Genomic DNA, 23,805 nt, shown 5'->3' on the forward strand with positions numbered 1-23,805 from the left:
GATCCCCCCTCTTTACCTGGATTTCGTCCCATCAAAAGCAGTCTGGAAGAGACTTTAGGTTGAATTTTTGGCCCCACCGAGGTTGGGAATGGAGGGATGTGAGAGAGACCTGAAAATAATGGTCCTGGTAGGAATGGCAGTGTCGCGACCCTGTCCCTAGCGCTGGAGTGCTGGCTATTCTGACCAGGGCTGGTTCGGGGCAACAGGGCTATCCATACCCAATGAGACTGGCAGCAAGTTAGGCTAATGGTTTATTGGCTGCAAGTAAAGGAGGTTGAAGTGAAGAGAGCATAATTTAAATCCCTTTCAAATCCTGTTTACATCCATTTTACCTGGTCTCCTCTCCTCCACCCACCCGATTTCTTGCCACTTAAAATGTACTCTTATTAAAGAAAAAAGCAGATGCGGTTAGTGCAAAGTAGAGACAATGGCAGGGAGAAGAGCAAGAAATGGGAGTGTACACGCAACAGAAAGTCACTGATAGGTGTAGGTGAATAGAGAGATCTACAGCTCAAATACATTGTTAGATATGATCTCCTGTACCTTTTTCCTTCCAGAGGATAATGAAGCCCCTGATCCCCCAGAACAGTTAACAGCCATTAAATTATCTGAAACCAGGTAAGAAATACAAGTTACTTTTTTTTATTTGTTTGAAGGGAGGAAGAATATGCATCTCATTTACTCATTAATGGAATAAACCTAGGCAGATATGGAATTGGACAGATAATCAAGAACTCCATAAAATCAGACTGCAGTGGAATAAAGACTAATGTATTAATCTACCATAATTAATGGTATTCGTCCAACCAATCCATTTGTGAAATGATTGGCCATACATACAAAATCACTCACTGATTGTTGCGTGCAGTGAAGTCAGACTGTGATTGACTAAGTGTTTCACAAACAAAATGATACAACTAGAAATTCATTTTTCAAAACAGAAAAAGGAAATTAACCCAAAATGTAATGTCAAGATCATCAGGATTTGCGAAAGTCTGATTTCAGAGGAAACAAGGCTTCATAATCTCTCTTTACTCATGTTTACTGTCAGTTATATATTATTTTACAATGTTTATTCAATATTTGAATGTCCTTCATATAGCAGTAATGTTAAATCACATCCAAAATGAAAGTATTATAACTGACTCCGTTTGCTGTCCTGCTCTGTCCTGACTCATTTCCTTCTCCCTGAACTCCCCCACACCCACACTCACACCAGCACAGAAGTGTGCATTGATGATCAGCTGGTACAAAATGCTGGTACCATTTCAGAAATTCATCAGCCATGGCCACTGACATTAAAGAAAATTTGTTTACTTAGCCAGTCAGTCAGTAGTGATTACCTCTGCCTTAGATTCTACAGATGTGAAAGATGTGTATAAACAGTCTGGAAGTACACAAATTCACAAACCAAAATCTATTATTACATAGAACATAGAACATTATAGCGCAGTACAGGCCCTTCGGCCTTCAATGTTGCGCTGACCTGTGAAACCAATATAAAGCCCATTTAATCTACACTATTCCAATATCATCCATATATTTATCCAATGACCACGCCCTTACTACTCTCTGAGTAAAGAGGCTACCTCTGACATGTTACGAAAGAGTCGAGTTAAACGTGGCATTCTAAAACGAAATCCTCCTTGGTTTTGACTCGCTAATGGTTACCTTCATCAACTGTCAACATCTTGGGTTTGCCATTGACCAGAAACTGCATCAGCCATATAAATATTATGCATCCAAGAACAGGTCAGAGGCTGGGAATCCAGTGGCAAGTAACTCACCTCCTAATCCCCAAAGCCTGTCCACCAGTGATGGAGTATTCTCCACTTGGCTGGATGAGGGCAGCTCCAACAACACTCAGGAAGCTTGAGGGCATCATGACAAAGCAGCCCTGCTTGACTGACACGCCATCCACCACTCCCTCCACCGCTGCTGCACAGTGGCAGCAGTGTATACCATCTACAAATGCACTGCAGCACCAAGCCTGCTTTGACAATATCTTCCAAGCTTACAACCACTACTACCTAGAAGGACAAGGGCAGCAACAAATGGAGACACTACTGACTCCAAGCTCCACTCCAAGTCACACACAGACCTGGTTTTGACATCTTTCCACCATTCTTTTGCCGTTGTTTGGTCAAAATCTAGAAACTCCCTCCTTAACAGCTCTGTGGATATGCCTACTGCTTGGTGGAATAAAGAGTAATTGCAGTTGTTTAAGAAGTGGCTCACCAGCACCTGTTTTGGGAGAATTCAGGATGGACCATGAATGTTGGATATCCATTGACAAGGACATCCCGAGAATGAAAGAGCTGTAGCTGGAGTGAATTATGTTTCCAGAAATATGTTTATATGTGTTTGAATGTGTAATAATAAATAAAGTATATATTTTTTACACTTGCTTTGCATACAATTTTACAGCAGTTTAAGAATGAGTTATAGGGAATTTGTATTACTTTATTAAAGTAATTTTTGTTGCCTCCCCCTCCATTAATACTTTCGTACAATTCTTAGACTGTTAAATGCAGGTAGCCACGGTGATGATAGCAAGTTTCAAGATCTGAGACAATCATTTTGGTCCATCTACCTGGCTCCATAATGCAGAGGAAGAATGTACAATACACAATCTGTATCATTCACTCATTTTATTATGCCAAATGCAACTCATTTTTCCCTTATAATTACTAAAGTTATCAGTCTGCTCTCACTGGGCAGTCCATTCCAAATATTCATCTCTTCTGTCAAATTGTTCTTTCCTTGTCCTACCCATTTCCACCACCCAGTCATTCTGTGCGCCATGTTAAACATTTATTCTGATCAACTTCTACTGTTCCTTCTCACAAACTCAATTCTGTAGTCTTTTCTTGTAGTTTACATACCTGATGAATCTTTCAGATGAGCTGTACTTGCCTACCTTTTCCAGTCCCTTAATATCCTTCCTGTAACAAGGCAGCCAAAACTATGCGCAATACTCCAGGAAGGATGGAAGCTACCCTATTAAGATTTGCTATAATTCCATGTACTATAGAATCTAAAATCATATTTACTTCATTGACAACAGCTGCATGCTACGTGCCAACAACTTGCATCTCTATAATGCCTTTATAGTGAAGCCTTACATTGTTTGCTGGAGCAGACGAGGAAGGAGCATCAGAGAGAAAGCTAAGACTTTACCTGTTAAAAACCTGTTTAAAATAAGTTTAAAGCACTTTGTTCTTTGTAGAACTGTTTAAAGCATTTACTTATTGTATTTACTGCTTTAAGAATTGTGAGGGAGTGATTATCAGGCAGTTGTGGCCCATCAGCTTTAATTATCAAGTGTCCACACGGTGAAGCCTTACATTGTTTGCTGGAGCAGACGAGGAAGGAGCATCAGAGAGAAAGCTAAGACTTTACCTGTTAAAAACCTGTTTAAAATAAGTTTAAAGCACTTTGTTCTTTGTAGAACTGTTTAAAGCATTTACTTATTGTATTTACTGCTTTAAGAATTGTGAGGGAGTGATTATCAGGCAGTTGTGGCCCATCAGCTTTAAATCAGCGCCAAGTTTAAAAGGAGGCCTGGTGTAGATAGCGGGCAGCGTCGGAGCGGGCAGCGGAGTGAGAGGGAAGCAGAGTGAGCTATTAGGGCTTAATATCAAAAAGGGCTGGAAGGTAAAAAGGCCAGGTTGAAAGAACAAGGAAAAAAAAAAAATTTTTTTTTCAAAACTACTACAGCAAAAAACAAGGAAAAAATTTTTCCCACAACAAATTATATTGAATAATGGAGGGGCATGTGATGTGCGGTTCCTGTATGATGTGGGAACTGGTGGACCCCAGGGTCCTTCCCAGAGACCATGTCTGCAGTAAGTGCAGGTTGCTGGAGGAGCTCCAGCTCAAGGTGGATGAGCTGGCCTCTGAGCTACAGACACTGAGGCTCATCAGGGGGAGAGAGGGTGTCATTGTCAATGGGGTGCAAGTGACATCCACCCCCTCTAGACTGTCTAAATCTAAGGGTCAGGAACAAAAGGGGGCTGCTGGGAGGAGGAAGGGGGGTGAGGAGCGGAGGCCTCAGCCTCTTAATCTGCATAACAGGTTTGAGGTTCTTGCTTCCACTCTGGAAGAGGACGAGGCAGGTGAGGTTGGTGAGCAAACTGCACACGGTACAGTGATGCAGCAGGACATAGGCAAAGAGAAGGGGAAAAGGAACGTAGTAGTGATTGGGGATAGTGGGGTGAAGGGTATTGACACTGTCCTTTGTCACAATGACAAAGTGCACAGAAGGGTGTGTTGTCTGCCTGGTGCTCGGGTACAGGATGTCGCAGCTGGGCTGCAGAGGAATCTGGAGTGGGAGGGTGAGAACCCAGTTGTGGTGGTACATGTGGGTGCCAGCGACGTAGGCAAAGTGCGGACTGAGGATCTGGGGAGGGAGTATGAGAAGCTGGGAATGGAATTAAAAAGTAGAACCGACAAGGTGGTCTTCTCTGGGCTACTGCCTGAACCGAGTGCAGACGGGCGTAGGGTTGACAGGATAAAGGAAGTGAATGGGTGGCTCAGAGATTGGTGTGGGAGGAATGGGTTCGAATTTATGGGGCATTGGCACCAGTATTGGGGTAGGTGGGACTTGTTCGGGCGGGATGGGGTTGGTCTGAATCGTGCTGGGACCAGAGTGCTGGCGAATCGAGTAAAGAGGACTGTAGACAGGGCTTTAAACTAATTAGGGGGGGGGAGGGTGCGAGGGTAGGTGATGTTAGGAGGTCTACAGTTAAGGATAGGGTACAGGTAAGGGAAGAGGCTGAGGATGTCCCAAGTGGTGGCGTTACGGCAAATAGGGTCCAGAAGAAGGCTGGGATGAAAGCGCTTTATCTGAATGCACGAAGCATTCGGAATAAAGTGGATGAGCTGGTGGCGCAGATCGACACAAATGGATACGATCTGGTGGCCATTACAGAGACGTGGCTGCAAGGTGACAGGGACTGGGAGATGAATGTACAGGGCTATCAAGTGTTTAGGAAGGATAGGCAGGAGGAAAGAGGGGGTGGCGTAGCTCTGCTGATTAAGGACAGCATCAAGGTGGTAGCAAGGGATGATATCGGAGCCAAAGAGCAGAAAGTGGAATCGTTGTGGGTGGAGATTAGGAACAGCAAAGGGAGGAAGACGCTGGTGGGTGTCGTCTATAGGCCCCCGAATAATGATCTGGAGGTGGGGCGGGCTGTTAACGCGCAAATAAGTGCGGCGTGCGGGAATGGGACGGCCGTAGTTATGGGGGATTTCAATCTGCATATTGATTGGTCGACCCATGTTGGACGAGGTGGGCTCGAGGAGGAGTTCTTGGAATGCTGCCGGGATAGTTTCCTGGAACAGTGTGTGTTGGAGCCGACGAGGGAGCGAGCTATCTTGGATCTGGTGCTATGTAATGAGGCGGGTAGAATTAGGGACCTTGAGGTGAAGGATCCTCTTGGAGAGAGTGATCATTGTATGGTGGAGTTTCTGTTGCAGATGGAGGAGGAGAAAGTGGGTTCCCGGACACGTGTCCTTTGTTTGAATAGAGGGGAGTATGGTAGGATGAGAGAAGAATTGGCGAATGTGGACTGGGGGAGCGCGTTGGAAGGTAGGTCTGCTGAGGAGCAGTGGAGGATCTTTAAGGAGATCTTTCTTGGTGCTCAGCAGAAATTTATTCCGATGGTTAAAAAGGACAGTAGGAAGAGAGGTAATAAGCCGTGGATAACGAAGGAGGTGAAGGAAAGTGTTAAATTAAAAGCGGAGGAATTTAGAGTAGCTAAGAGCAGTGGGCGAGAAGAGGATTGGGAAAGGTTTAAATGTCAACAAAGATTGACAAAAAAGTTGATAAAGGAGGGTAGAAGAAGCTATGAAGCTGGGCTAGCGCTTAATATAAAAAAGGATAGCAAGAGTTTTTATAAATATATAAAAAGGAAGAGGCTGGCTAGGGTGAACGTTGGTCCCTTAGCGGATGAGAAAGGGGACCTAGTGGTAGGGGATGGGGATATGGCTAAGGTCTTGAATAACTTTTTTGTTTCTGTCTTCACGGAGGAGGACGTGAATAATTTGCCGGGTGTTAGCGATGGAAAGGTGGTAGGACTGGAGGGTCTTAATGACATTACTGTTACTAGAGAGGTGGTGCGCGACAGACTGGAGGGGCTGATTGTGGACAAGTCCCCAGGACCGGATGGAATGCATCCGAGGGTTCTGAAAGAAATGGCGGAGGTGATAGTGGATGCCTTGGTGGTTATTTTCCAGACGTCGCTGGATTCCGGGGAAGTGCCGGAGGATTGGAAAACGGCTAATGTTACGCCGTTGTTTAAGAAGGGTGCCAGGCAAAAGGCGGGGAATTACAGGCCGGTTAGTTTAACGTCTGTGGTAGGTAAAATGTTAGAATCCGTCATTAAGGAGGAAATTGCGAGGCATCTTGAAGGGAATTGCTTGATAGGGCAGACGCAACACGGTTTCATTAAAGGGAAGTCGTGTCTGACAAATTTACTGGAGTTCTATGAGGATGTGTCTAGGGCGGTGGATAGAGGAGAGCCGGTGGATGTGGTCTTTCTGGATTTTCAGAAGGCGTTTGATAAGGTACCTCACAAGAGGTTACTGCAGAAGGTCAGAGGACATGGAGTTGGGGGTAGGGTGTTAGCGTGGATAGAGGATTGGTTGTCAAATAGGATGCAGAGAGTGGGGGTCAATGGGTGCTATTCGGATTGGCGGTTGGTGACTAGTGGGGTGCCCCAGGGGTCGGTGCTGGGGCCTCAGCTATTTACCATTTATATAGATGATCTGGAGGAGGGAACCGAGTGTAGGGTGTCGAAATTTGCTGATGACACCAAGATTGGGGGAAAGGCAAATTGTGCGGAGGGTGTGGAGAGTCTGCAGAAGGATCTAGATAGGCTGGGCGAATGGGCCAGGAAATGGCAAATGGAATTTAATGTTGGCAAGTGTGAGGTGGTCCACTTTGGTAGGAAGAATGGTAGGAAGGACTATTACTTACGTGGCGAAAAACTGCAGCAGGCGACGGTGCAGAGGGACCTCGGGGTCCTTGTGCATGAGTCGCAAAAACCCAGCCTGCAGGTGCAGCAGGTGGTCAGGAAGGCGAATGGGATGCTGGCCTTCATAGCGAGGGGGATTGAATATAAAAGTAGGGAGGTCTTGCTGCAGCTGTATAGGGCATTGGTGAGGCCGCAGCTGGAGTACTGTGTGCAGTTTTGGGCGCCGCACCTGCGCAAGGATATTTTGGCCCTGGAGGGAGTGCAGAGGAGGTTTACTAGGCTGATACCGGAGTTGAGGGGGTTGAGCTATGAGGAGAGGCTGAATAAACTAGGCTTGTACTCGTTAGAGTTTAGAAGAATGAGGGGAGATCTCATTGAGACGTATAAGATGATGAATGGGATGGATAGGATAGAGGTGGAAAGACTCTTCCCGCTCAAAAAAGACAGTAGGACTAGGGGGCACAGCCTCAAGATAGAGGGGGGGCGGTTCAGAACGGAGTTGAGGAGGAACTTCTTCACTCAAAGGGTGGTGAATCTCTGGAATTCTCTGCCCGTTGAAGTGGTGGAGGCTGCCTCGCTAAATATTTTTAAGAAGCGGGCTGATGGGTTTTTGATAAGAGAGGGGATTAAGGGTTATGGGGAGAGGGCGGGAAAGTGGAACTGAGCCACGACAGATCAGCCATGATCTTATTGAATGGCGGGGCAGGCTCGAAGGGCCAGATGGCCTACTCCTGCTCCTATTTCTTATGTTCTTATGTTCTTACTGTAAATATGTCCCGAGGCACCCCTCAGACGTGTTGTCTGACAAAATTTGAAGACAGATGGTGTCAACAATGTGACTAAACCACTAGTTATCAGTAATCAATTTTTTTGATCATGTTCCTTTATAAATCCATTATACACTTGCTCTGCAGAGCGTACATATTTTAGATAGAGGTAGCATTTTGAATCAAATCTTCTATCTAACAGCCCCATTGTCAATTATTAGATTTTTCATTTCATTTCATTTAGCAGGAGACATGAATTTATTACTTGGGTGTAAAAGTCTTAGATGTTATTGCTATCTACTGCAATGTAATAAAAGTTAATGTGGTTTAATTACTTCATAAACCAGTTTGGCAGATGGTAATCAGTTTGTCATTTGTCAATATCCAGCTGAGTAACATATGTTTATGTAAAATACACTTTTGCAATAGCTTTGTAAATCAAAGTCATAAATCAAATGCATGTGTTCTCACTATTCTTGGTTATTTCTTATAGAATAGCTCTGAAGTCTGGCTATGGCAAATATATGGGAATAAATTCTGATGGTGTTGTTACTGGACGATCAGATGCAATTGGGTCAAGGGAACAGTGGGAACCGATTTTTCAGGATGTAAGTTGCTTTTACCTATTCATTATATTTTGTCAGTGCTGCTTCAGAAATCTTTTATCTCCTGCTACCTTCTTTCCCTCATTCCAAATATAAAGCAGCATTCAACAAATACTGGTTGGCTGTCAGCTGGAGTATTGTGTTCAAATTCTGGGTTCCACATTTTGGGACAAGGAATAGATTTACTCGAATGGTACCAGGGCTGCGGGACTTCAATTATGTGAAAACTGGAGAAGCTGCAGTTATTCCCCTTAGTGTAGAGAAGATTTAATAGTGGTTTTTAAAATCACGAACAATTTTGATAGAGTGCGTGAAGAGAAATAGTTTTCAGACTGCTTATCTGGCATCCAATAGTAGATGAACAGAAGCTTCCTCCACCTAAATTCCTAATTCCAGCTCTATGATATTACCTGACTCTGCCTTGCTGGCTCATATACTGCTAAAACTCTCATTCTTATCTTTGTCACCTCTAGCCTTGACTATTCCAATACTCGCCCGGCTGCTGTCCCATCTTCCATCCTCCATAAACTTGCATTCATCCAAAAGTCTGCTGCTTATATCCTAAGGCACAAAGTCCTTTTTTAATTCACTATGGGACATGGGCATTGCTGGCTGGGCCAGCATTTATTACCCATCACTGAAGGCATTACTGCAGAAATTGTTATGGCAAAGAAGGAGGCCATTTGGTCCATTGTGTCTGCACTAGCTCTGAAAACAAGCATCAAGACTTAGTGCCTTTTCCCTGAACCCCTGAACATTGTTCCTATTCAAATACTCATCTAATGCCCTTCTAAATGACTTGATCAAACCTTCTCCACCAGACTTCCAGGCAGTACATTCAGATACGAACCATTCGCTGTGTGTGTAATGACTTTTTCTCACATCACGTTTGCTTCTTTTGCAAACCACATTAAATCTGTGCCCTCTCGTTCTTGATCCTTTTACAAACAGGATCATTTTGTCTACTCTGTTCAGCCTACTCATGATTTTGAACATCTCTATCAAATCTCCTTTTAACCTTCTCCCTTCCAAGGAGAACAGTCCCAGTGTCTCTAATCTGTTCTCATAACTGAGGTTTCTGTTCCTAGAATCATTCTTGTAAACCTGTTCTGCACTATCTCCAATGCATTCACGTCTTTTGTATGGTGTGTACCCAATACTCCAGCTGAGTTCTAACAAGTGTCTTGTATAAATTCAGCATAACCCACCTTGCTTTTGTACTCTTCGCTGTTAATAATAAAGCCCAGAATAGTATATGTTTTATTAACTGCTCTCTCCATCTTCAATGATCTATGCTCATCCATCCAGGTCCATCTGCTCCTCCACCCCCTTAAGGATTTTATCCCTTATTTTATATTGTTCCTCCATGTTCTTCCTGAGACTTCTCCATATTGAATTTGCCACTTCATCAACTTGTCTATGTCCTTTTGAAGTTCCACACTGTTCTCTTCACAGTTCACAATACTTCAAACTGAAAATAATTAAAACATAAATATTTAAAATTTGAACAATTCTGGGAAATAACACCAAACTTAGAAAGGCACACATTTTAAGTTCTGCTATTTTACACAGGCCTGTTGTTTTCTTTTGGACCTGGGGTCTTGTGCTCTGCTTAATTCCTTAGGCATTCTTTGTGGTGATATTCAACTGGGTAGTGGAATGGCAATCCGGTAGTCTGCCTGTATCATGCTGTTTATGTCACAGTGATAGACTGCCATCTGTTATTGACTCTAATACTAAGTAGAAACAGTAGGATTTGTTACAAATAAGTCATGATATGCTGCATGAATGACTTGTCAGTCAAAACATAGCAGTGCTTTCATGACACATCACATTTTGATTGGACAAAGAAACAACCTCTCGATTCAGAATAGAATTCAAAGACAACATTATTTGAGAATAGTTACTATAGTTTCCTGCAATCTTTTTCCTAATTTTCCTTGAAGTACACTATTTATAATTTTAAAAACATGTTCTCTCTTTTGTACCTTTCCTTGGTACGAGCTGCTTTCTCCCCTTTTGCCCTTCCTATGCTCTGCTTTACAGACATGATGTTACATGGTAAATGTTATGAGGCTTTAGTAATCCATGATAGTGATATTTAAATAAAGTTGTATGTTGTGGTTATATAGTTGGGAACTGGCTGCTTTTGCAGAAAATGTTGTATATCTGAAATACAGAATAAGGTCATTGAAACATTATGAACATTTATTTGCAACAACAGCTTATATTTATATAGAATCATAGAAAAACTACAAGACAAACAGGCCCTTCGGCCCACAAGTTGCACCGGTCATATCTTTACCTTCTAGGCTTACCTATAACCCTCAATTCTATTAAGTCCTATGTACTCATCCAGAAGTCTCTTAAAAGACCCTATCAAATTTGCCTCCATCACCACCAACAGCAGCCGATTCCACTCACCCACCACCTCTACGTGAAAAACTTACCCCTGACATCTCCTCTGCACCTACTCCCCAGCACCATAAACCTGTGTCCTCTTGTGGCAGCCATTTCATCCCTGGGAAAAAGTCTTTGAGAATCCACCCGAACAATACCTCTCAACATCTTATACACCTCTGTCAGGTTCCCTCTCATCCTTCGTCTCTCCAAGGAGAAAAGACTGAGCTCTCCCAACCTAGCCTCATAAGGCATGCCACTTAATCCAGGTAACCTCCTTGTAAATCTTTCCTGCACTCTTTCAATGGCTTCCACATCCTTCCTGTAATGGGGCGACCAGAACTGAGCACACTACTCCAAGTGGAGTCTAACCAGGGTCTTATACAGCCGCAGCATTTTCTCCCAACTCCTAAATTCAATTCCTCAATTGATGAAGGCCAATACACCATACGCCTTCTTAATCACACCCTCTACCTGCGAAGCCGATTTGAGAGTCCTATGAATCCGGACCCCAAGATCCTTCTGATCTTCCACACTGCTAAGAGTCTTCCCCTTAATATTATATTCCTTCATCCCATTGGACCTGCCAAAATGTACCACTACACATTTATCCGGATTGAAGTCCATCTGCCACTTCTCCACCCAGTCTTGCATCCTATCTATGTCAACGCTGCAACTTCTGACATCCCTCCAAACTATCCACAACACCTCCAACCTTGGTGTCATTGGCAAACTTATCAACCCATCTCTCCACTTCTTCATCTAGGTCATTCATGAAAATCACAAACAGAACAGATCGCTGGGGCACTCCACTGGTGACCAAATGCCATGTAGAAAAAAATAAGGCACCTATAATTAATAAAATACCATAATCTGGGTTTATAAACTAGATGCACAAGCTGCAAGATTTCTTTCCAGTATTGTCCAAGGTGGTGAGATCATTTGTGATGTATATGAGTGGATTTTGTGTGCCGGGTAGGGTTAAGAGGGACAAGAACTGAGGAAATATTTCAAAGTGAGTTCAACAAGTTATTCTATACAGGGTCCAGATGAGATTTTTGCAGTATTTATAAAGCACACATTTCTGTATGAAAGCATTGTATACTCACTGGCTTTTCTTTTTCAGGGAAAGTTGGCGTTGATGGCATCAAACAGCTGCTTTATCTCTTGCAATGATGAAGGTGACATTATAGCAAAGCAAAAAACAGCAGGAAAGGAGGAAATGATAAAGGTATTCCTGCTGGTTGCTCTGGTTTAATTGCAAGTGAACTAGAAAAGAATCTGTGCCTTTCACTTCCATTTTTAAGTTGATGCAGCTTCACTGTCATATACCCAGCAGCAACTATGTAGTGCCAAGTCCTGCATGATTATTCTAAAAGATTTAGTGGTTTGATTAAAAATCACTCAATAGACACTAGATGGCCAGGGTTCATCTGATTCGTGCCCAGGATCAAAGCAATTGTGGATGAAGCCATCTTGTTATTAGTCTATCTGTGTATGGACATTGGAATTGCAAAAGGGAAAAGGGCAACATCTAACTCATTTACCATTCTAGTAGTTGCATGATAGTGATAATCTGGTCATTGACACATTCAGTCAGTAACACGACTGTCAGTAACCACGAATAGTAGTGGACAATTAAACAATGAATTGAATCTGGATCACTCTGATCCAGACCTTTCAGACCTGATCCAACAGTGATGAAAAGAGCTGATTTCCAGAAGTGAGTGTGACTGTCCTGGTCATTGTTGCAGCATTTGACAGTTGTGGCATCAAGGAACCCTAGTAAAATGGGAATCAATGGGTAGGGGGTGGAACTTTACTGGCTGGAGTCATACGTAACACAAAGAAAGGAGAGAGGCACGTATCAGTTTGTGCTGTAGGTATATTTGTGCATCCTCAGTAGCTGATACAAAGCCACATTGATGCATCCATGGGAACAGCCATTCCCTGGCCCATTGGTCAAAGCTGCATTGCACAGGAAATAGAGAAGGAAAACTACCCTTAAATAAATTATTTTTATTTGTTGCATAATATCTTTGCTTGGAAGTTAAGTAGAATTTTGTTCCTTCATTTCTAAAACCATTGGATAAGATTTTAACTTGCTTAAAATTCATCCAGTTGCACAAAATTCAAATTGAGTCCATTGTCTTTTGCATTGTTAACTATTTACCTTTCCTTCTGAGACCCAAATTAATTTAAATAAACATTAAATGCTGGTTTTCCATTGTTTCTGCCTCTACAAGGCCAAGGCCAAAGCATGTCTTTTACTAGGAGACTAATCCAGCAAACTGCAGTCATTCTGCTTTGGAGTTTACACTGAACCTGTTTCACAGTTACTTTAATCAGTTAATTAGTGGTTCACCATAAATAATTCTTGGATCATGTGGGCACTGAAATTTTGACATCTTCAGAAAAAATGAGAGATAACCTAAGATGTTCACTTTACGTATTGCATTTAAGACCTTGGGGAAAAAGCAATTTTATTCTGAGTGACTAAAAATCACTAAAAGCAGGGAGAAGGGATCTTATTAGAGCTGGGACGAGCTTTGGAATATATGCCTATGGAGAGTGTGGTCTAATGTATACAAGGGGTGTGGAGCTTTAGGTTGTGTATGGAGGTTTAATTTGGTCCATCACATGCTGGTTCTTTGCCAGGCAGTGTGAGCTAGTCAAATGTCCTACTATTTCACCATCATCAAGTATCTTTTTCTTCTAATATTTAAGGCTTTAACAAAATAGAGTCGCTTCTGACAGTATCTGGTCTGCATTTAATGTTAGCTTCTATAACCTTTCTCTGTGGGAGAATTTACAAAGACTTAACACCAGATATTTACCTGCCATCCACAGCACTCCCCTGTCTAAGAATGCTTCTTGTTTGATTAGAAAAATATTCATGTAGCAATCTTACTTGCAATCTCAACTTTCAAGTTTACCTTAGAACATAAGAACATAAGAAATAGGAGCAGGAGTAGGCCATCTAGCCCTTCGAGCCTGCCCCGCCATTCAACAAGATCATGGCTGATCTGTCGTGGCTCAGTTCCACATTACCGCCCTCTCCCCATAACCCTTAATCCCCTCGCTTATCAAAAACCCATCAACCCGCGTCTTAAAAATATTTAGCGAGGCAGCCTCCACCACCTCAACGGGCAGAGAATTCCAGAGATTCACCACTCTTTGAGTGAAGAAGTTCCTCCTCAACTCTGTTCTAAACCGCCCCCCCTTTATCTTGAGGCTGTGCCCCCTAGTCCTGCTGTCCTTTCTGAGCGGGAAGAGTCTCTCCACCTCTATCCCATCCATCCCATTCATCATCTTATATGTCTCAATGAGATCTCCCCTCATTCTTCTAAACTCTAACGAGTACAAGCCTAGTTTATTCAGCCTCTCCTCATAGCTCAACCCCCTCAACTCCGGAATCAGCCTAGTAAACCTCCTCTGCACTCCCTCCAAGGCCAAAATATCCTTGCGTAAGTACGGCGACTGAAACTGCACACAGTACTCCAGCTGCGGCCTCACCAATGCCCTATACAGCCGCAGCAAGACCTCCCTACTTTTATATTCAATCCCCCTCGCCATGAAGGCCAGCATCCCATTAGCCTTCCTGACCACCTGCTGCACCTGCAGGCTGGGTTTTTGCGACTCATGCACAAGGACCCCGAGGTCCCTCTGCACCATTGCCTGCTGCAGTTTTTCGCCTCGTACGTAATAGTCCTTCCTACCATTATTCCTACCAAAGTGGACCACCTCGCACTTGCCAACATTAAATTCCATTTGCCAGTTCCTGGCCCATTCGCCCAGCCTATCTAGATCCTTCTGCAGACTCTCCACACCCTCCGCACAATTTGCCGTTCCACCAATCTTGGTGTCATCAGCAAATTTCGACACCATACACTTGGTTCCCTCCTCCAGATCATCTATATAAATGGTAAATAGCTGAAGCCCCAGCACCGACCCCTGGGGCACTCCACTAGTCACCAACCGCCAATCCGAATAGCACCCATTAACCCCCACTCTCTGCCTCCTATTTGACAACCAATCCTCTATCCACGCTAACACCCTACCCCCAACTCCATGCCCCCTTACCTTCTGCAATAACCTCTTGTGAGGTACCTTGTCAAACGCCTTCTGAAAATCAAGAAGATAGTTAAAATCTTTTGTTTGCCCTTATAACTCTGCACTGTCTGGAGATCTAATTTCCGGTCTTATCTCCATACCTTGATCTGCATTGCACACTGACAATTTAACAACTTTCATTCCATTCTTTAACTCTTCTTTATACAAGTCTCAAACATCCTAAGGTCAGAAGTGAAGATGTAGATAGGATGTTTGTTGATATTCGCACAATACTCAGCACCATTGACAACTCAGTACTGAAGACTCCACAGTTAAATGCAGCATGATCTGGGCAATATCGAGGCTTGGGCTGACATGTGGCAAGTAACATTCATGCCACACAAGTGGTAGGCAGTAACCTTCAACAAGAGAATCTAAGCATTGTCCCTTGACATTCAATGGCATTACCATCACTCAAACCCCCTCTATCAACTTCTGGAGGGTTACAATTGACCAGAAACTTATCTGGACTATCCATATCAAAATTGTGGCTACAAGAACCAGTCAAGGGCTAGGAATCCTGCAGCAAGTAATTCACCACCTGATTCCCCAAAGCCTGTCCACCATCTATAAGGCACAAGTCAGGAGTGTGTTGGAATACCCTCCACTTACCTGGATGACTGTAGCAACAACACTCAAGAAGCTTAACACCATCCAAAGCAGAGCAACACAGTTAATTAGCACCTCATCCACAAACATTCAACAACAGTAGCAACAGTGTGTTCCATCTACAAGATGCACTGTAGGAACTCACCAAGGCTGCTTCAACAGCTTCTTCCAAACTGACAACCACTACAATTTAGAAAAACAAGGGCAGGAGAGACACATGAAAACCCCACTATCTGGAAGTTCCCCTCCAAGCCACTCACTATCCTGACTTGGAACTACATTGCTGTTCCTTAACTGTTGCCAGGTCAAATTCTTCGAACTCCCTAGCAATATATAGGTGTAGCAGTTCAAGAAGGCAGCTTATCACCATCTTTCAAGGGCAATTAGGGATGGGCAATAAATGCTGGCCTCGCTAGCAGCAGCCATATCCCATTAATGACAAGGCTGGAAATACTCGGCAGACGAGGCAGCATAAATGGTGAAATGAGAGAAACATTTCAGGATGATGACTTTTCATCAGAGTTGAAAGTAATGGCAGTAATTTATCTTTTTAAATACTAGGTTTCAACTGAACCAGAAACTTAAGGCATGTGCCTGTGTAACTGTCGTGACCCTCCAATTAGTTAGTGCTGTTTCTAATGCTTCAGTTTTGTTTGGAATGCTTTATGTATTTACAAACATACCGCTCAATCTTGACTTTTTCCTTTTTAAGAATTGTAACTTAATCTTTCTCTTTATGTTCTTTTTAATTTTTTTTATCCCCTATCTCTTCTATAAGAGTGCCCTTATCGCTCACTACTCCTTTCTTCTCTGCCAATACTTTCTCACTATTTATCTTATTACGATTCTCATGGTGACTGATATAGTCTTTTTAAAAGAAAGATAAATTTACAGTGACTGATGCAGACGAATCACGAGGCAAGATTTCATGTTGTAAGACATCTACTGTAACAAACTAAAATCAATATTGACTAATCCATATTTAGTAAGAAACGAACACACAAAACTACGTGAAAAAATCCCTTTAACTGCTAAACTCAATCAAAAGCCCATGGCACATTTATACATTACATCGCATTCTCCAGAAACATGCAGTCTTGAGTTAGTCTGTCTTCCTGACTAATACGATGCTTTCAGTCTCCTTTTCCAAGATGAATCTCCCGGTGTCCTTCAGTCACCTTCACTTACTGCTTGGAGCATAATCGAACAGACTTCCCATTACAACATTTCCTCTAGCTGTTTCCTTGAACAAGATTTCTGTCCTCACCATCCCACCGCTTGTTTAGTTCTTTTCTTCTGAGTGGCATAGCAGCACCTGTTTAGGATTTTCTTTCCCCAAAAGATTTGGTTTACCTGCTTACAGCAAGAAAAGTTGCCTCCTTGTTTGTGCTCAGCTGTTAAAGTTCGTACCTGACTTACAGTAGGGCGTGATGTAGGTCCTCTATCCTTATGGCAATCAGATCATTTGTGCCTGTCAGAATTCAGTGCAACTTTGCTGCATCCCCAATTCTAGGGCATTTTATTTTATTCACTCTTGGGACACAGGCATCGCTGACTGCCAGCATTTATTGCCCATCCCTAGTTACCCTTGGAGGACAGTTGAGAGTCAACTACATTGCGTTAAGAAAACAGACAGTTTAAAACAACCTTATAATGTCTAATGGTTATGACAATCTCAGTTAAGCCTTCTGCTAATATTGCAACAGCTTTATTAATACTGTTCTAACTCATCAGATTAGCCAAGTATCCAAACATCTACATTATTACACTTTATCATAACTTGCATTTTTGTTTTAAACAGATCCGTTCCTGTGCTGATATTGTAATCAAGGCAAAAGATGAGCTTTTAGATGAAGACAAGGGCAATGTGAAACAATGTGAAATCAACTATGTGTAAGTACCAAACAGTTTTGAGGACAGTGGTAGTAGTTCACAGAATAACATGCACATATTAATACTTTTAAATTACTGAGAGTAGAGAGGACAGATAATTGCAGCATATTATCATTGAGTTTCTTATCCTCCCGAGAAGAAAAACTAAATCCTTCATTTTCCTTGATGGGAGGTACCTAGTATAAATCAATTTGGATAGTTTTTATAGTCCATAGTGTATATCGACTTAATGCTGTTGAGGCTAACTTTCTGAAGCAAAGCAGGGGAACAGCATAGGATTACCTCACAACTGCAGTTCAGGAATCATATGCTGATGTTAAGTTTGGAATAGCAGACATTTGATGGCATCATCACCACTGAATCTCCCACAATCAATAACCTGGGCGTTTACCATTGACCAGAAACTGAACTGGACTAGTCATAAATCTTGTGGCTACCAGGACAGGTCAAAGGTTAAGAATCCTGTGGCGGATAACTCATCCCCTCACTGCCCCACAAAAATCTGTTCACCATCTACAAGGTACAAGTCAAGAGTGTAATGGAATTCTCTCCACTTTCCTGGATAAGTGCAGCTCCAACAACACTCAAGTAATTCAACAATATCCAGGGTAAAACAGCCCTCTTCCACAAACATTCAATCCCTTCACCACTGACAAGCAGTGGCAGCCATGTGTACCATCTACAAAATGCACTGCAGGAACTCAGCACCTTCCAAACCCAAAACCAATACCATTAGCAGATATCTGTGCACACTATCATTTGAAGATTCCCCTGCAAGCCACTCTCACCATCCTGACTTGGAAATATATTGCTGCTTATTCATCGCTGAAAGTCCCTTCCTAACAGCACTATGGCATACCTACAACTCAGGGATTGCAGCAATACAAGAATGAAGCCCAGCACCACCACCTGAAGGGCAATAAATGTTGGTCTAGCCAGTGACACCCACATCCGGTAAAAAATTATTTTTTTTTAAATATATCAATATGACATGATAATGCTTGGAAGAGAATATGCATGTCTTTATTTTTAAAATGTATGGCTGGAATAATATCATTTCCATCACATACTGTAGAAATTCTGATTTAACATGGAGCTTCTGAAATTGACAGGATCTCAGAATTCCATGTCTCCACTGCCCTTTAGGTGAAATATTTTCTGATATTATCTCTGAATGTCGTAGCTTATCTTAGGTTATGCCCCTTGTTCTAGACTCCACCCCAGAGATAATAGTTTCTTTCTATTTCAGATCCTTTAGTCATAACACCTCAATAATTCACGAGTCTTTTATTCCCATGGGAATATAAGACTAGTACATGCAACTTCATAATTTAATTCTTAACCCCAATATCATCCTAGTGAATCTCTACTGCAGTACAGTCTGCAAGACTAGTATATCCTTCCAAAGGTGTGAGCATATATTAAAACAATCTAACTAAAGCTTTAAGGGATATGGGATTATGGAGGGAAAGTGGAATTGATATTGAAATTCAGCCTTAATCTTACTGAATGGCTGGAGCAGGCTCGAGAGGCCATATGGTTGATTCCTACTCCTCTACCTACATTCTTATTTACCTGCCTATTAGCTTTTAGTTATCTCTCTATATGCACCCCTAAGTTTCTGCTTTTCCACATTTCCTTGCTCTATTTAGAAAATATTTTAATCTATCTTTCCAAAGTGGATGACCTTGCATTTCGTCACAACTCTACCTGTTACAATTTAGCATACTCACTTAATATGTATCAATGCCACTTTGTATCTTGCTGTTCACATTTGTGCTACTGACAGTGAGCTCTAATTTAGCATCATTGATTATTTCCTATAAAAGAAGCACTACACATCTAATCTAGTACCGTGCTTTTGTAAATTGTGCTGATGCCAGTTCTCCATTGCCTATCTTGCTGGGATAACCTGATGACCTGGATAAAACATGAAATATTTATTATATTAAAGATCTCTGTATGTTCCCAGAGTCTATGCTTTTTGAAAGTAAGTAGTTCCAGTTTTCTAAGTCTGCCCTGGTAACCGTCAATATACAATCCAACATCTAATTGGCTTTATCATGTTTGGTTTCACAGAGAATTAGAGTACATTGCAAACAAAAGTATAAAAACCGTAACAATTCAGAGTTGTCAGACTTGGAAAACATGGGTGATAAATAGATTTGAATGAACCATGATATTGTGTTATTGTGCTAAAGACTTATTTGGTTCATGTATAATTCTTCTGTTGCAGAAAGAAATTCCAGAGTTTTCAAGACCATAAACTTAGAGTAAATGTAGAGGACAGTAAACTGCTGAAGAAAGCCCGGCAAGAAGGTACTTTCCATGAAGCCTTGCTAGACAGGTATGTGCTTGAGTCTTAAAATTTAGCAACTAGGAACAAAGTCTTTTCATTTCATCTCTTTGTATCATAGAATGATGACAGCACAACTGGAAGCCATTTGGCTCATCGTGTCCATATCCACTCTCTTCAAGAGCAATTCAGATGTTTCCACACCTCAGCTTTTCCCTGTAGCCATGCAAATTTTTTTATCTTCATTCAATTAACCAATTCCATTTTGAAAGACACAATTGATTCTGCCTCCGCCATTTTCAGGTAGTGCATTATGGATCCTAACCACTTGCTGCATCAAAATATTTTTCCTCATTCAATCCAATAGCTCAACGACGCCTTTCGCTATGACTTTGGCAGCATCATCAAAGTACATATTAGTTACTTTTTAACATTCCCTCTTCATAATGAAATCTCTGTTTTGCTTTACAGGCGATCCAAGATGAAAGCTGACAGATACTGCAAATGAAACAAGGGTATTATCTTGCTATTTTCACTGGATGTTGATTTATATATATTTTTTACCTCCAAGACTTCACACACAACTGGGAATGCTGTACAACCAGCAGCAATATGTGTAATGTAAACCTGCCATTTTTCAATTTCCACTTTACTTTTGAAGCATGTCTTACATTTGTAGCTTTAAATGGTTACCATTGTAGATTACTTGTATTTTAAGAGTGAACTGCATATATGTTATATTCATCTTCATTGTAGTGATCAAGAGTGCTGCATTCCCCTAAATCTTTTTTCTAGAGCATCATCCAAGGAAGAATGTAGGATGAACTCAAGCAAAGAATCTTTGTCAGTGTAATATAAATGTATGTGCTGTGTGCAGCATTTATAATGTCTTAATTAGTTCCATTGTTAATGCACTTGCTTCATATTTGCTGATTCACAATCCAAAATGTTATCCAGTCTTAAATTTGGGATGCAGAGAAACCACCAAATGTTAAAAACCTCAATGTATTAAACATGCATAAAATTAAATTACATATAAAATGAACATAAAGCTTATGGTATTTGATTTCTTTTTAGATTTGGGCTTCAGGGAAAAAAATGCAAACCAGCAGGAGTTTTTGCAAGATAAATGAGAGATTAACCAAGCCATAGTTTGATCTATTCCCTTCTTAAAAATAATATATTCATTTTATTCTGTATACACTAACACACAAAATTGATTTCTATTGATTAATGCAAATTGTGTAATCACCTATTTAGCTAATTCAATAAACCAACCACTTAATAAATCCTATCCATTTCAATTTTGCTCATCTAAAGTAATGCTGTAAAGGGTTACATTTTGAGTTCAGATCTTCAGAATGAGAATTGGTGGACATGGAATGAAACTGAAGAGGGAAGTAGAATAGGCAGATCAATAGAATAATTTTGCGCAATTCGTGAATGCTTTGAATAAACTGCCCAGGGTGATGATCTAGGCTAATTATAACAGTAATTTCAAGGGGAAGCTCTGATGGGCATTTAATGAAATCAGTTGAGGGGTATAAGTAGTGAACTTTGGAGTCTGCATGAATTTTTTCCTGGCTTATATGTTCCTGCATTTCTGATTACAGAGAATATAGTGCTCAGAAACAGGTCTCTTGGCTTAACCAGACCATCCCATAATGTATGCTTCACTTGACCCCCCTTGCATTCCTTCAGCTAACTCTGCCAAAATAACCTCTTTTCCCTTCTCAGTCATATGCTTATCTAGTGTCTACTTAGTACACCTACACTATTTTCAATCATTCCATGCGGTAGACTTCCACATTCCCACAAACCTCTCGGTAAAGAAGTTTTGTCAGAATTTCTAATTTGATTTTTTCGTGACTATCGTATGCTGATGAACTCTAGTTTTGCTCTTCCCCAAAAATGGAAATGTTCTGCATCTATTCTATCAAAATCTTTCATAATTTTAAACTTCTTTGTCAGGTCAATCCTCAGCCTTCTCTTCTCAGGAGACACTGCCCTTATGTTTTCAGTTCCCCAACCAGCGAAAACAATCTCTCAGCATTTCGTAGCAAATCCCTTCAGTATCTTGTATGTTTCAATAAGCTTGCGTCTCATCCTTCAAAACTCCAGTGAATATGAGCCAATTTATTCAGCTTTTCATGGTAGGGCAACTCCCTCATATCAGGGGCCAATTTAGTGAACCTTCACTAAATTGAACCTTAATGCGGAGAAGTGTGAGGTAATTCACTTTGGCAGGAATAACAGATGTGTCGAGTACAGGGCTAACGGGAGGACTCTGATTAGTGTGGATGAACAGAGGGATCTAGGTGTATGTGTACATAGATCCCTGAAAGTTGGGAATCAAGTAGATAAGGTTGTTAAGAAGGCATATGGTGTCTTGGCGTTTATTGGTAGGGGGATTGAATTTAGGAGTCGCAGCGTCATGTTGCAACTGTACACAACTCTGGTGCGGCCGCACTTGGAGTATTGTGTGCAGTTCTGGTCCCCACATTACAGGAAGGATGTGGAGGCTTTGGAGAGGGTGCAGAGGAGGTTTACCAGGATGTTGCCTGGTATGGAGGGGAGGTCCTATGAGGAGAGACTGAGGGATTTGGGGTTGTTTTCGCTAGAAAGAAGGCGGCTAAGAGGGGACCTTATTGAAACATATAAGATGATTAGAGGTTTAGATAGGGTGGATAGTGATAGCCTTTTTCCTCGGATGGAGAAAGCTAGCATGAGGGGGCATGGCTTTAAATTAAGGGGGGGGTAGTTATAGGACGGATGTCAGGGGTAGGTTCTTTACCCAGAGGGTGGTGAGGGATTGGAATGCCCTGCCTGCTGCAGTTGTAAATGCGCCTAGTTTGGGGGCGTTTAAGAGATCCGTGGATAGGTTTATGGATGAAAAGGGATTGGTTTAGGTTAGAGGGTCATTGTTTTTTAACTGGTCGGCGCAACATCGTGGGCCGAAGGGCCTGTTCTGCGCTGTTATGTTCTATGTTCACCGCATCATCTCCAATGCAAAGATTGTCCTTTCTTAAATGTGGAGATCAAAACTACACACACTGCTCCAGGTTCAGATTCACTAAAACCCTGTACAGTTGTAGCCGAACCTTTTTTGTGTGTATTCTAATGTCATTTACTTTTCTAATTGTTTGCTGTATTTGCATGCTATCTTTCTGCATTCCTTGTACAAGCACACCCAGATCTCTTTGAACATCAACACTTGCAAGTTTCTCACCTTTTTAAAAGTATTCTGCTTTTCAATTCTCACGACCAAAATGTACTCCATCTGCCATCTTGTGCCCACTCACTCAACCTTCTGTACCTTTTCAGGCTTTTTTGTTGGAAATTCAAGTATTGTACATTTACTGGTTCTCTTTTAGCCATCCTACTTATTACATCCTAAAAAATCTCCAATAAATTTGGCAAGCTAATGTGCATTTCATAAAAACTCAACTGGAATTTTAGCTCACCCCTAACCCCCATTCAGACAAAGCAGGCAGGAGGGCTCGGGGAGGCCATGCCATTGTCGACCTGCTTCTGCTGGTATTTTACCAGCAGCAGAATCGGTGATCAACAGCCTTCAGTCAATTGAGGCCTCTTAGTGACATATTAATAGCCACTTAAGGATCTCTCCCCACTGCTGCTGAAATTTTACCAGTGTGAATTTGTGCCCTGACTGCTTGGCTAGGACCCTCCTGCTTGGACACCCTGTGCCCCACAAATGGCCCCAGCAGTAAGACCCTTCCCCAACGTCCTGATCATCCTCCTACTTCCCAGGGTCTGTCTGACTACCCCAGTGAGGCTACCCTATTTACTTTTAACTCTTGCCTCCAATGATGCTGTTGCTCATGGACTGGCTGTAATCCCAGCAATGGTCACCTCCTAGTAGCGCTGCTGCCATTCTCCCTCATGGAAATGGAAGCCATGACCTTACGCAATGAACTGCTTGACAGCCATAAAATCGAGGCCAGTGGAGGCATCCTTACCCCAATTTTCCAAATGGAGAGCTTCTGTGTAAAACGTAACTCCATGTTGATTTTCTCATTTACTTGTCATTTATATAAATGACCGTGGAGGTAGGATTAGTAAATTTGTGGATGACACAGATTGGACGGGTGGTTAACGATGAGGCAGAGTCTTAGGTTACG

At 41.9% G+C, this 23,805-nt stretch overlaps 1 protein-coding gene across 1 annotated transcript in view; it reads left to right on the forward strand.

Annotated features, from left to right (window-relative positions):
- Positions 1–20,714, forward strand: part of frg1 (FSHD region gene 1) — a 30,352-nt gene extending 9,638 nt beyond the window's left edge. The window contains exons 4-9 of the mRNA XM_080198153.1: positions 558–618; positions 8,241–8,355; positions 11,879–11,983; positions 17,276–17,367; positions 19,604–19,714; positions 20,135–20,714. Coding sequence (XP_080054279.1) covers positions 558–618; positions 8,241–8,355; positions 11,879–11,983; positions 17,276–17,367; positions 19,604–19,714; positions 20,135–20,171 — 521 coding nt within the window. The 3' untranslated portion in view covers positions 20,172–20,714. The remainder of the gene's footprint in view (positions 1–557; positions 619–8,240; positions 8,356–11,878; positions 11,984–17,275; positions 17,368–19,603; positions 19,715–20,134) is intronic.
- Positions 20,715–23,805: the final 3,091 nt, after the last annotated feature.

Source organism: Carcharhinus amblyrhynchos, chromosome 1 (genome assembly GCF_965287045.1).
Source record: "Carcharhinus amblyrhynchos chromosome 1, sCarAmb.v2.hapA, whole genome shotgun sequence".
Classification (NCBI taxonomy): domain Eukaryota; kingdom Metazoa; phylum Chordata; class Chondrichthyes; order Carcharhiniformes; family Carcharhinidae; genus Carcharhinus; species Carcharhinus amblyrhynchos.